This window comes from Sturnira hondurensis, unplaced genomic scaffold (assembly GCF_014824575.4).
Source record: "Sturnira hondurensis isolate 20B ecotype Veracruz unplaced genomic scaffold, ASM1482457v3 Scaffold0010128, whole genome shotgun sequence".
NCBI classification, from domain to species: domain Eukaryota; kingdom Metazoa; phylum Chordata; class Mammalia; order Chiroptera; family Phyllostomidae; genus Sturnira; species Sturnira hondurensis.
The window spans coordinates 13973562-13986006 of record NW_028082759.1 but is presented as its reverse complement, the minus strand read 5'-3'; the positions used below and the strand labels follow the sequence as shown (position 1 = coordinate 13986006).

The following is a 12445-nucleotide window of genomic DNA, read 5'->3' as shown; positions in this document are numbered from 1 at the left end:
CAATAGCATCCCTAATAAACCAGGAAGAAAATGTGCCCATAACTTTTGTAGCTACTTTGGGATACTTAGAAGAAATTTCAGATGCTATTTAGAAAATGAAATTCTTTCTTTAGCATTTTGAAGCAAAGGCTTCAGGTGGCCATTACAGGAATGCCGCCACACCCTGTGAAAGAGTATAGACACTAAACCAGACAACCAAAAGGGCCCTGGGGGGACAGACGTGGGAGAAACTCACCCAGGGATTTGTTACTGTTGTTGGCAATGCCAGGAAGTTGATTTTTAAAATACAGAAGATTTGTAGAGCAGTGGAGGGTTGGGGGACTGGGTGAAGAGATGAAAAGATTAAGAAGCACAAGTTGGTGGTTACAAAATAGGCATGGGATGTGAGGGCCCCACATAGAGAATATAGCCAATAATACTGTAGTAACTATGAGCCTGGTGCCATGTGGGTACTGGAAATATTGAGGGGGACATTTTGTAAACTGAATGATTGTCTGATCACTACGCTATATACCTGAAACCAATACAAAAATAAATAAAATCCAGAAGATTTCCTCGGATCCCTACAATATTCTGTAGAAATTATTAATTGTTCTTGTTTGTGACTTTAGATAGCTGAATTGTGGTCAGTGATGGAAACCTTGAATGATCTATATTCTAATAAACTTTATGCAGGTGGTTTCTACCCAAGTTTTGTAATTTCTAAGAATTAAGCATTAAATAACTTTGCTCTTAAATGTTCATAACTGGAAGTATCGAGATTACTCAATTTTTCTAAATGTGAAACATTTGTGTAATGTATAAACAGGAAATTAACACTAGCCATTAAAACTTTGCAGGACTCATAGAGTTTACTATTATCCTTGAATAGAAAATTGTTTTTGTTTGCTGGGTTTCACCTCATCTTAAAATACTAAGTTAAAGGTGTTGACAAGCATTAAAAAATCTGAGGAGAAATAAAGTCAATATTGGCATTAGATCAACTAATGCATTTATATTGCTCTGGAATTAACCAATAATGTAATTCTTACTTGAATTACATATGACTCAAGATTTTAAATAAACTACATACTGATTGTGTGTATATGTTTATATGAGCAAAGTGAAAGGTATGAAAGCACATATACCAAAGTATGGGTGTTGATTAACTTATAGAAGTTGGAGGTGAATGAGGAGAGTGTTAACTTTTCTCCTATCCATGAAGGTTTTGATGGAAAATAAGCAGGTGCTACTTTGGATATGACAAAGCCTAACAAACTGGCAATAATCTATTAAGGTGAGTGTGGGGGAGAAAATAGCGTTAGCTAAGCACTTACAGCGCCTCAAGCAGGACAGTAGCTGCTGTACCCGTTTGTCAGCGTCTACGTTTTAGAAAGGAGGAAGACAAGAACCTCGGTGTTCTCTTGCCTAAATTCCCTACCAAGCAGGTGGCAGAGCTGATACCCACAGACCAAGGGGCTTTACTTCCTGAAGCTGATCCTGCTTTAGAAACTGTGTCCAGAGTTTGACTTAAAGGCAGACACCACAGTTTGAACTTCAATAACATGATATAATTGGACCACTCACTCCCTTTCTTGAGGGCTCAGAATGAGGATAACAATGCCAACTTTGGGGTGTGGGTGTGAGGAGCATGACATCAACTGTGCTGGCACCATTCGGAGTGCCTGGCACTTCTCACACAGTCAGTAACTTCGAGTGCCATGTTATCTATGACTTGTCCAGGTTTGCCATTTGGAGCAAATCTGGATGGGCCTGCTATTGTGGAATGCTTTAACATCTCAGCAGCACAGGACACCATCACTTACTCAAATTAAGAGCCAGAGGAGGCACTAGTTTGAAACGGTACACTTCACCCAACTTCCATCCAACACTCCTGCCCACTGCTAGTCAGTGGCACCTCTGGAGGGACACTCTGGGGCAGCACTGCTTCCCAGAGCATCAGGGGGAAGCCTGCCTCCGGAGCAGCTTATTCAGAGTGCCGAGAGCTGCAGGCTCAGCACGGCTATCCCAGACCCACTTGCGGAGTTTGGGAAAAAGAGAAACCTGCTGCAGAGCAGACCCCTCCGAATGAGGCTTCCTCTCTGCACTGCACCTTAAGCAGTAAATAATTAAAACACCCTGAAAAAGACAGGTAAGATACAACAGCTCTGTGCAGCTCTGTCAGTAACACGGACATGAAAGAAAGGGGGAAGAAAATGAATTTTTTAAAAAAAGGCAGTGAAATAATTCATTTGAAGCTCTAATAAAGTTTCATTTGCAGTCTTGTTTAAAGATGTATCAGACTTTAGGGATGTAACCTAATTACATCTTTATTCTAAGTTCCATTCAAAGATCTTGGACTTTGATTCTTTAACACAGATCAAACATGGAATAAGTTTCTTGTGGCTATCAATACTTTAAAAGGATCTCTTGATTAAATATTATAAGGTCTTATGAACAAGTACATTTGGTAGATGGAGAATAAACTGACATACCCCAAAAAGTGACAATTAATTTATATAGAAAAAGCAATGCTAATTTACTTAATTTGTGAAAAAAAACTTTTAAATAGTCAATTTACTTTTATTCAAACACAAAATGATCAGCTTCTAATGCCAATCTAGCCAAAGGCACCTTAGAAAATAAGGTGAAAACGTATACTAGCAGCCTCTATACGGTATTACCTTCATGGATCTAGTTTCCCTACAGAACCATCCTCTCCATGGACAATCTAGATGGGTTACCACCTGATGCTTCTGTGACGTGGTGTCTAAACCAAGACAGTCATTCAGCGTCTATCAGCTATCACGAACTTGGTCCCTCTGTATGAATTTGTAGGTTTCTAGGTTATATCTTTATTCAAAGCTTTTGTCCCACACATATTCAGCTTCCCTTCCTACCTGAAAACCAATTAGCAATTCAGATTCCCCCCCACTTTCCTACTTCATTAATAGTAGGATTCAATCTACAGTGGTTCTTGAATCACCACTATGATTTCCTACCAACTGTTAAAACCTTCTGCCCATTCCTATACTTTTGAATTCAGTGGATTTTTTAAAATTAGCTGGTTTTTCTCCATTTAGAAAACAGCACGCGCACAAGGTCACCTGCTCTAGCACAGCGAAGGGGTACGCGAGGCCAGGTGCGCCCCCCTCCACGCTGCTGCAGCTACTCGCTTCTCCAGGGGCCGCCTCGGTTGAGATGAGACAACGTGTTTCTGATGGGCTTTAAATCCTCTCAACAGCGCTTACATCTCTATTAATTTTTAATAAAATGAAAGAGAAAATAACATACCACACTAAAAACTGATATATCCTTTGCATTTCTTTTAGTTATTAAGGCTGTTTTTCTAATAAACTGGCAAACATTATTCCAGGACAAATAAGAAATTACCATGAAACTTCTATTAATTGTGATGTGGCATCTTTGATATTAAAATCTTTGATGGTATCACTGTATTTTAATCTTTTTTTTTGAGAGTTGAATATTGTGATGATAAACTTCATTTAAAATGTCAAGGAATAAAAATATTCACCAAATGAAGTCATGTTTATAATGGAATAGAGACCAAGGTCAAAAGCCAAAACTCTAGGAAAAGATTGTTTATAGGAGGTAACGGGAGTTTTTAAAAATCTCCTTATATTATTTTAGGTAGTGTCCAGTGAATCACCACCCTACCACAGATGTTTTATCTGTCAGACTTCAAAACGAAGGAACATGCATTCTGCACACATTGGGTCATAGCACTCTACTATTATTATATTTCCCTTTGTCCCCTGAAATAGTATTTCTTTTTAAGTGAAGGAAGATCACTGACACCATATTGAACGTGGGTTGGTCTCCTGAGGCTGCCACTACAAAGTACCACAAACTGGGTGGCTTAAATAGCAGAATTCACCCTCACTCAGTTCTAGAGGCTGGAAATCTGAAATCAAGAGGTTGGCCGGGGTGGCTCCTTCTGAGGGCAGTGGCAGAGGATCCGTTCAGGACCCCCTCCTGGTTTGGGGCAGCTTCCGGTGTTCCTGGGCCAGGAGATGGTGTTCTCCATACACCTTCACTTCACTCTTCCCTCTGGGCATCTCTGCCTCTCTGCCCAATTTCTGCCTTTTTTGTGAGGACGCCAGTCATATCATTAGGGCTCACCCTAGTGACTGCGTCTTCCCTTGATCCTCTGCAAAGACCCTGTTGCAATAAGGTGACTTGACAAGTTTTGGAGATTAAGAATTAGACATCTATTGGGGGCCCACAAATCGACCCTCAACAGATGAGACAGGAAGTTCTCTCTGGAATGAGTAAACAGAAAGCACCAGCACTGAATACGACGGCTGTCCTCATCTGGGCAGCATGGTTCCTGTGAGCTGGCGGCACCGACCCTGGGGAAGCAAAGCAAAGCGTGTGGCCCCCTGGTGAGGGTCTGTGAGCCGGATGGAAAGTCTTCCTCCACCAGCAAAGGGATGGCTGGGATCACAGATGTGGTTACAGTGAGGTCCACGTGGGAGCCCAAGCACATGGCAAGTCTGAGGTCAAGGCAGAGGGGACAGGGCAGAAGGATCAGGCGGTGTGTGAGGACAGTCCTAAGAGGCTTCACTGAAGGAGACGCTCATTTGAAAAAATAACTGTGCCTCCAACCAGCCTAATGGCCCGGACGGCTGAACACGAAAAACGTGTTCTCACACACAGGGGGAGGGCTGGGGCTTGGAGGAGTTGGCTCAGTCACTGGGGAAGCTGTTACAAGACCAATGCTTTGTTTTCCTTGCATCTCCTACACCCCTCGATTAGAGACCGTCTACTAGCCCTGATATTTAAAGGCAAGCAGAGTGGAGAGTCTGCCCGTGGCTCTGTTCACTGGCCAAGTGGGGCTGGTAGAATGCCCTGCTTCTTCCCAGAGTTGGGGGACAGTTATAGGAACAGCCCCTCACTCAGTTGCAGTGCCTAGCAAGAATTCTTCCAAGACTGAGGTTTGATCCGCTCTTACTTTAACTCACTGATTCTCTTCTACTTTGATCCACTCTTGAAAACATCTAGTCTTTGGATGTAGAATTTCTTTTGTAGCTTAGAGTCTTGCTCATAGTCCTTGCTTTGTCCTAGCTCTTAAAGGTGTCCATGATCTCTTTATGTTAATAGCCTTCTTTATGCAGAATTTAAAGATTTAAGAGGCAAGGGTTAACTTGTCCAGCTCTGGTCCCATGTAGGCTGGTTTTCTGGAATATAAGATAGGCTCTAAGAAGGTTCCGAGGAAAGGAGTTGGCACCGTGCTTTGAAGGAAATCGGTCCTGACCTATTGCAAGGCTGAGCCCCCAGTCCCCCACTCCTGACACAGGAGAGGCAGGTGCTCTATAGACTATGAATGCCGGGGTGACAATCTTACTCTTTGTATGCTCCATACCATAGCTGCGACCACAGGTAGAGACCGCAGCCCTCTCCCACCGGCCCCTCTGCTGATCATTCCCCAGAAGAGGCTGCACCACCTCAAATCAGGAATGCTGAGCTGGCAGGACATGCCTGGTATCAAGGCTCTGCCACATCATACTGCTATTCTGTCTGGCCCCCGTCACACCAGGAATTGGACAATTCATCCCTGAACATACAGCATCCAACAAAGGAGCAGTGGGAGGCCAACACACCTGCTACTGCTCCTGTCTCTGGAAGTTGTCTCCAAGCAGCGCTACTCCCACAGGCCTGCTGTGAGTGCTGCTGACCAATTACCTTGTTAGCATGGCAGCCGTCCCAGCAAACTGGGTGTCCATCCAGGCCCTAACCAGGCCTTCTGGAAGCAAGTCAGGGGTCTGGAGATAGATTAAAGACCAACCCTGCGGTGGGAAGAGTGGTGGTGGTGTTGCGGTCAGCCTTCAGGGTGACAGTTGATGACTGACAGTCGTTCCGGTGTGTCTTCACAACACTGCCCTGCCACCGGTGCCCTCTAAGGCCTGGCAAACCACACCAAAACAGACTATCCAGAATCTTCCATGTCAACAATAATCCTAAGACCTGAACTGAGCAAGCTAACCAGGACAATTCTGCCTTTCTTCAGTCATTGGGAGAACTGGGAATCAATGCTGTAGATCCCCGTGAGCTTTAAATGGATCCCTGTGCTAACGTCACAGATACTGGCTTTCTGAGCTGACTGATGCACACTTCCTGAGCTGTGGTGACAAGGGTCTCCCCACCTGTCTTCAGTGAACGTGGTCAGCATCCTGGGGCTGTCACCTGACATCTAGTTCCAATCGTCCTCCTGATCGCCCACAGGCAAGTCTGGACTCAAAACTCAGAGGGGTTGAAATAGAATAGGTTGCTTCCAGAGTGAGGAAGAATACTTAGAAGCCACCCATTGGAAGTGGGGCAGGAGGAACAAGACAAAAAGCAGACAGAAATTCAGGGTTACCTCGTCCAAGACTGATGCCTCTCCAGGATGGCCTCCCAGAAAAGAGACTGGCTTTCTGCAGTGCTCCATGGGAACCAGCTAGTCCTTAGCACTATTAATTCCATCAAAGTCCATTAATTTGATCAAAGGTAAAGTTTGGAGCTAGACTCTAACTCATTGGAAGGGGAAGAAGGAAAGGTTCTCACAGTCGTTCCACTGTAAATGCTGATGTGGTCAACAGCACACCAGTTTACCAGCCCCCAATAAAGCTGCAAGGCTTGGACCCCAGGCCCTCAACGGTGCCAGGGGAGGGGCTGGTGCTGCACCCAACCACAAATGCTGACCTGGCAGGAAGGGACTGAAGTTAAGGTTCTGACACATTTTCATGTTATTATTGCCACGGCTCCAGATCACCAGGCGAGGAGCCAGTGCTTCTGCAACCATGTCTTTTAAAAAGCCCCCTCTCTCCAAGGGTCTGACATCTGGCCCTGCCAGACCTCCAAATGGGCACAGCTCCTAATGATGCAGTGTCTGAGTGCTTTCTCCAATGACCACTCATCCTGTTCATATGATACAATCCTTACAAATAGTTCACAACTGTGACTGAAGATAGAGCCACCAATTTGCTACAAGGGTTTGTCAGTCTGTGACTACACCATGTCTGCTGCCCGGGCTATTGTCAAAATATCTGGCCTGAAGAATGAGACTGCCAGCCCTTGAGTCAGCGGCAACCAGGCCACACTGTACAGGAGACCCCATCTTTAACAGAAGTGGAAGTAGAACCTGTCTGCTATGCTTGACTCTGGCCAGGGGGCTCGGAGTGAGGCTCTGGTCACATATGTGCCAGTGGGCTGAACGCTGGCCCCGACTGCACTCAGGTGTCCAGTCCCTGTGAGTGTGGCTTCTGCTCAAGTTCATTTGCTCCATGTTCCCTCAGGGTGCTGGAGCCCTGCCCTGGACCACAGCCTGCTCGGCTGGGCCCTGACAACCTGCCTTTGCCATCTGCCGGCTGGTATCCTGCTCTAACCTGAATGGGCACCCCTGGAATCAGGATGCTGCCACCTGCCCCTGAGCACAGCTGCCACCTAGCTGTTGCTGTGGGGTCTCCATTAGCTTGTCTAGACCAATCAGATCAGACGTGCGGAAGCTACAGCACCGTCACCTCAGGGGGAATCCTACAGCCAGGTGAGTCCCCATTCTGCTCCAGCCACATATTCCTGATAGTCCTGGTTTCCCATCCTCACGCAAATCCTACCCCAGATTATAAAAGCTACACAGATCATTTTCACCATTGCTAGGTACATCCATACTCATCTCTGGAATTTTCATCAACACCAAATCAGTCACGTTATCCACCAGGCAATTAAAGCATGACTCTTGGGGCCCACGAATTAATAAGGCCACAGAAAAGAGATTTAAATCTGACAAAACAGTAGTTGTACAACAAAACAACACAACCTAACTTAAAAATAGTTTCATAGTTACAGCATTCTGTTTACTGGGGAATAACGGCGCATTCTGTTGTACTATAGGAGGACATCTAACTGTGAGTGAGCTAAGGATCTCCCCGCAGCAGCCCTGCCCTGATCACAGTTCCCAAACTCATCCTCTCTCCCAGCCACTGAAATGATGCGGGCAACACAGTGCCATGGTTACCAATCACAAAATTAGAAGTCACTAGATATTTTTTGAATGTGTAAATGGATGGATGGATGGATGGAGCAATGAATAAGTCCTCCAACAGAAATACACTGAGAGATTTTTATTAATCAGAACAAAAAACAGGAGTTGTTGTTTAATAAGCATTGCCTTTCGATTTTGCAAGATAAAAAAGTTCTGAAGACTGGCGGTACAGTAATGTGAATATACTTAGCACTATGAAACTACACAGTTAGACACAGTTAAGATGGAAAATTTTACTACATACTGTTTTTACTATAGTAAAAGAAATTTAAGAAATCAAACCAGATATTAAAATGAGAAAAAACACTTTTAGAAAGATTTAGAATATACTCATTGATAGTTGCCTGAATCTTACTAGGACCACTCCTGTAAATTTTCATCAGTGCGCCCCTAACTTCTTCAGCCCTTCTTTTCTGATATTATTTCTCCTTTCTTTTGTTGACTTCTCTTCTGGGACCACTAACTGGCAATTTGATTATATATGATTTGTTATCATAAGTGAAAGAACTGGATGGCTTATTCCTGGCAATCATAAGTGAAAGAATAAGTGAAAGAATTGCTATAAAAAGAAAGCAAAAAAATTATTTCATTCATTTGGGGGTTTCCTAGAGTAGAGAACAAGAGCTACTAAGTTCTATTTCCGTATATAATTTTCAGGGATTTTTATAATTGGCTCATCATAGAAGTAAAGCAATTCTTTGTTTGCATGGATCAGTGGCTATGAGCACAGGCCCTAAGCTAGCTGAGTAGTGAAGACCAGCTCTACCACTCACCAGCTTAACCTCTGTGTGCCTCAGTTTCCTCGTTCTCTAAATGAAGATACTTTTTAAAAAAGATTTTATTTATTTATCTTTAGAGGGGAAGGGAAGGAGAGAAGGAGAGAAATATCAATGTATGGTTGCCTCTCATGAGTCCCCTGCTGGGAACTGGCCTGCAGCCCAGGCATGTGCCCTGACTGGGAATTGAACTGCGATCGTGTGGTTTGCAGGCCTGAGCTCAATCCACTGAGCTACACCAGCCAGGGCATAAAGATACTTTTTAAAAGCTTAAAAATGTATTTACCTCACCTGTGAAATGGGAATAGTTATTTTCAAAAGCTTAAGCAAGAATTTTACTTTATTTAAGCAAAAGCTTATTCCATTTTTACAAATTTAAAAACAAAACTCTATTTTTAACAATAGGCTAAAAGTTAAAAAATAACTTCTTAAATTTTAGTAACAGCTCTTCAGTGCATAATTTTATGATCACCTATGATGCCCACATTCAAAAAATAACCATTGTTAACATGGTGTATGGTACATATCAAACATAATATTTTATATTGCATTTGTGTCTTATTTTTTCGTTTAATGTATCATGGGCATTTTCTCAAATTGATACATCTTTGGAGTTTCCTATCAATTTAGAATAAAATCCAAAGTCCCCACCCTGTCCTAAAAGCACCAGCATGATCCCAAGTCTCCTGGTCTACCCTTAGCTCCTCTCTTTCCAGGTCCTTGCTCACTGGGCTCCAGACACACTGGCCTTCCTGCTCAGCACGCACTTGCCTTTGCCCTTACAATGCCCTCTCTGTAGGACTTTTCCTCCAGACTTTCACAAGGCTTCATCGCTCCCACACTTCATTCATGTCCCACCTTCTAACAGGTGAACACCCTATGTCAAGTAGCCACCCTGTCTCTCCCTCTGCCCTGTTTTACTTTTCACCTTATCACACTTACCACTACTTCCCATACTATTAGTGGGTAAGGCCCGTTGGTCCCAGTGGAGTGTAAGTGCCATGAGGGCCAGGACTTGTCTGCCTCGTTTACTGTTTTATCCCCTGGCACTAGGTTCTGAACAAACCCTGGTTGAATGGACAAACGAATGGAATTTTGGAATTTTGGACAAATGGAATTTTGCTCTAGTTTGTCATTCCATGACTGCACAGAACTCTGTTGCAAAGATGTTGCTTACTATACTTACCCTACTTTGAGATATAAACCATACTGCAATGGGCATGCTTAAACACATTCTCTTAAATACTTGGTGACGGTTCCTTCAGGGCTAAGTTAGTGCAGCAGCTTCCCAACTACCCCCTCTTCCTCTTTTTGCTCCTCCCACAGGCTACGCCACTGCCAGGCCAGTATTATGTCCCACTGCTTTCCCTTCCTGGAACGCACAGAAGCGTGGGCCCAAACTCTGCGTGCTGGCCTGTCCTTATTTGGCTTTTGCACTCTTAGGCCCCGTCGCTGTGCAGAAATATATTTTCCACTCTAAACAATTTGCTCCTCCTATTGGTTCCTCCAATCATTTACTCTACATAGTTCCCCCTTAATGAATATATTCCTGTTTGTTTACTGACCCAAATGATGGCTATCTTCCAGGTCCCCAGCTACCCCTGCTGATCCCATCATTCCTTCCTTGAATCTAGTCTGCATAAGCACTCACTTTTCTGCAATTTTTCAAAACTTTTCTGCGCCTTCCTGCATCCACCACTTGAGATGACCCCAGCTATCTGCCATGTTCTAGCACCTACTATAGATTACAACGTGCAATTCTGTGAAGCATAAAACCCTCTTCTTCCCCTTTCTCAAAGTCCTATACAGCTCTCACCACAAAACACTAAGTATTTTCTAATTTACTTGATTTGGCAAAATCAAAACTTTTGTGGAAAATGAGATAACTTTTTGAAGAAAGAAAGAGAATTAGTCATGACAAAATATTATATTTTTCTCTCTGTATGTATATTCTACCCATTATCCTTACATGAACAATTCTTAAATTTCTGCACGCCATCCTTATTAAACCACCATACCAAATATGTTTCTGATTATTTTTTGTTGTTGTTTTAGACTTTGGCTTGTCTTAAGATAACACTAATAACAATTAAGTTATTTTTAAAGGAACATTTCTTTCATGCACTATTATAAAATCACAATGGGGCAGTATCTGAGTTATACAGAATTTTTGGGGGCTTTTATGTGGGGAATACGGGCACTCAGGAAATCACAGTGTTCCTTTTCTCCCTTATTTTTGTGCATGAGAAATCAAGTGAAAATGCACAGAGGGCCCTGAGAAAGGCAAACAGTTCAGATGGTGCAGAGCGGGTATGTGAACGCAGGGCGCGTGCGGGGCCAGGGGGAGGAGCCTTCTCACTGCCATGCTTCGGCAGAACGCCAGGCTTGCACGCGAGCAACAGGGGTGGCACGCGAGCAACACTGAAGGTGAGTCTACAAGTCACACACCCCTTGGCTTCTTCATCTCGGCAACTTACATTTTTATACCAAAGCCTCGGGTCTTTTTCTCAGGCCCCAGGGGCTTTCCGGTTGTCTGGACTCTGACCCTCCAAGGCGCCCAAGGCAGCTGGGCGAATGGGCACTCACCATCTTCCTCGAAGAGGAGTCCCATGTGTCCATGCGCCTGGGCTTCTTTCTTCCCGCCATCAATTTTGATCAGTTGGGCGATCTGAAAACATCGCTCATAGAAGTGGTTCCTCACCCACTTGTCTTCAGAATTATTGAAGTAACAGGCCAGAGCATACAAGTTATTATAGACATCTTCAAAGTACCCTTCAAAGAGAGAAAAACATCATATGCTAAATTAGAAAAATGTCTCATGACACATCCCTTCAAATGGCAAATCAATATACTGATGTTTATTTTCTATTTGTCCTTAAAACATGATTAACAATTTTAAAAATCAAAATGCAAAAATTAATGTGTATTATTAAAATAGCTACATTAATTAAAGAATGAGCCCATGAGGAAAGCAACAAAAAAATCTTTCCAAAAACTTAGAACATGTTAGAAATAGACATAGTCTTTGGTTGAAGCATTGGACTTTATATGAGACAAAAGACAATAGTATCTATTAGCAGTGCTTTTGAAAGAAATGAGTATGTGGTTATTAACAAATACTTTTCCAGCCCTGGCTGGTGTAGCTCAGTGGATTGAGCGTGGGCCTGCAAACCAGAGGATCGCGGTTCGATTCCCAGTCAGGGCACATGCCTGGGTTGTAGTCCAGTTCCCTGCAGGCCAACTCCCGGCAGGGGACACACGAAAGGCAACCATACATCGATGTTTCTCTCCCTCTCTCCTTCCCCTCTAAAGATAAATAAATAAATAAAATCTTTAAAAAAAAAGAGTCCTTTAAAAAAAAAACAAAAAAAACTCACAAAATACTTTTCCCATGGAAGAATTAAAAAGCATGTAGAGATTCTAGAGAAAGCAATGTTTCTTAACTATAACAAAAAAGGTAATGCAAATGAAGAAATTAGTTGGAATACGAAGATAGCGAGGTTTTTCACTCACAAGCAAAACCGTCACGAGGCTTCAAGAGAACGAGGATGGCCCCACAAGCTGCATACACTCTATAGCAATGTTGCTCGCCATGCAACTTACTAGCAATGTTAAGAAAGAGTGAGTTTCTATCCTTGTGTTCTAC

The 12445-nt window shown here is 43.3% G+C and overlaps 1 protein-coding gene across 3 annotated transcripts in view; it reads right to left on the bottom strand.

Annotated features, from left to right (window-relative positions):
* Positions 1 to 12445, bottom strand: part of TTC29 (tetratricopeptide repeat domain 29) — a 143129-nt gene that overhangs the window by 94184 nt on the left and 36500 nt on the right. For all 3 annotated transcript variants that reach the window (XM_037058437.1, XM_037058436.1, XM_037058438.1), the window contains one exon: positions 11386 to 11571. In XM_037058437.1, the coding sequence (XP_036914332.1) occupies positions 11386 to 11571 (186 nt within the window). The remainder of the gene's footprint in view (positions 1 to 11385; positions 11572 to 12445) is intronic.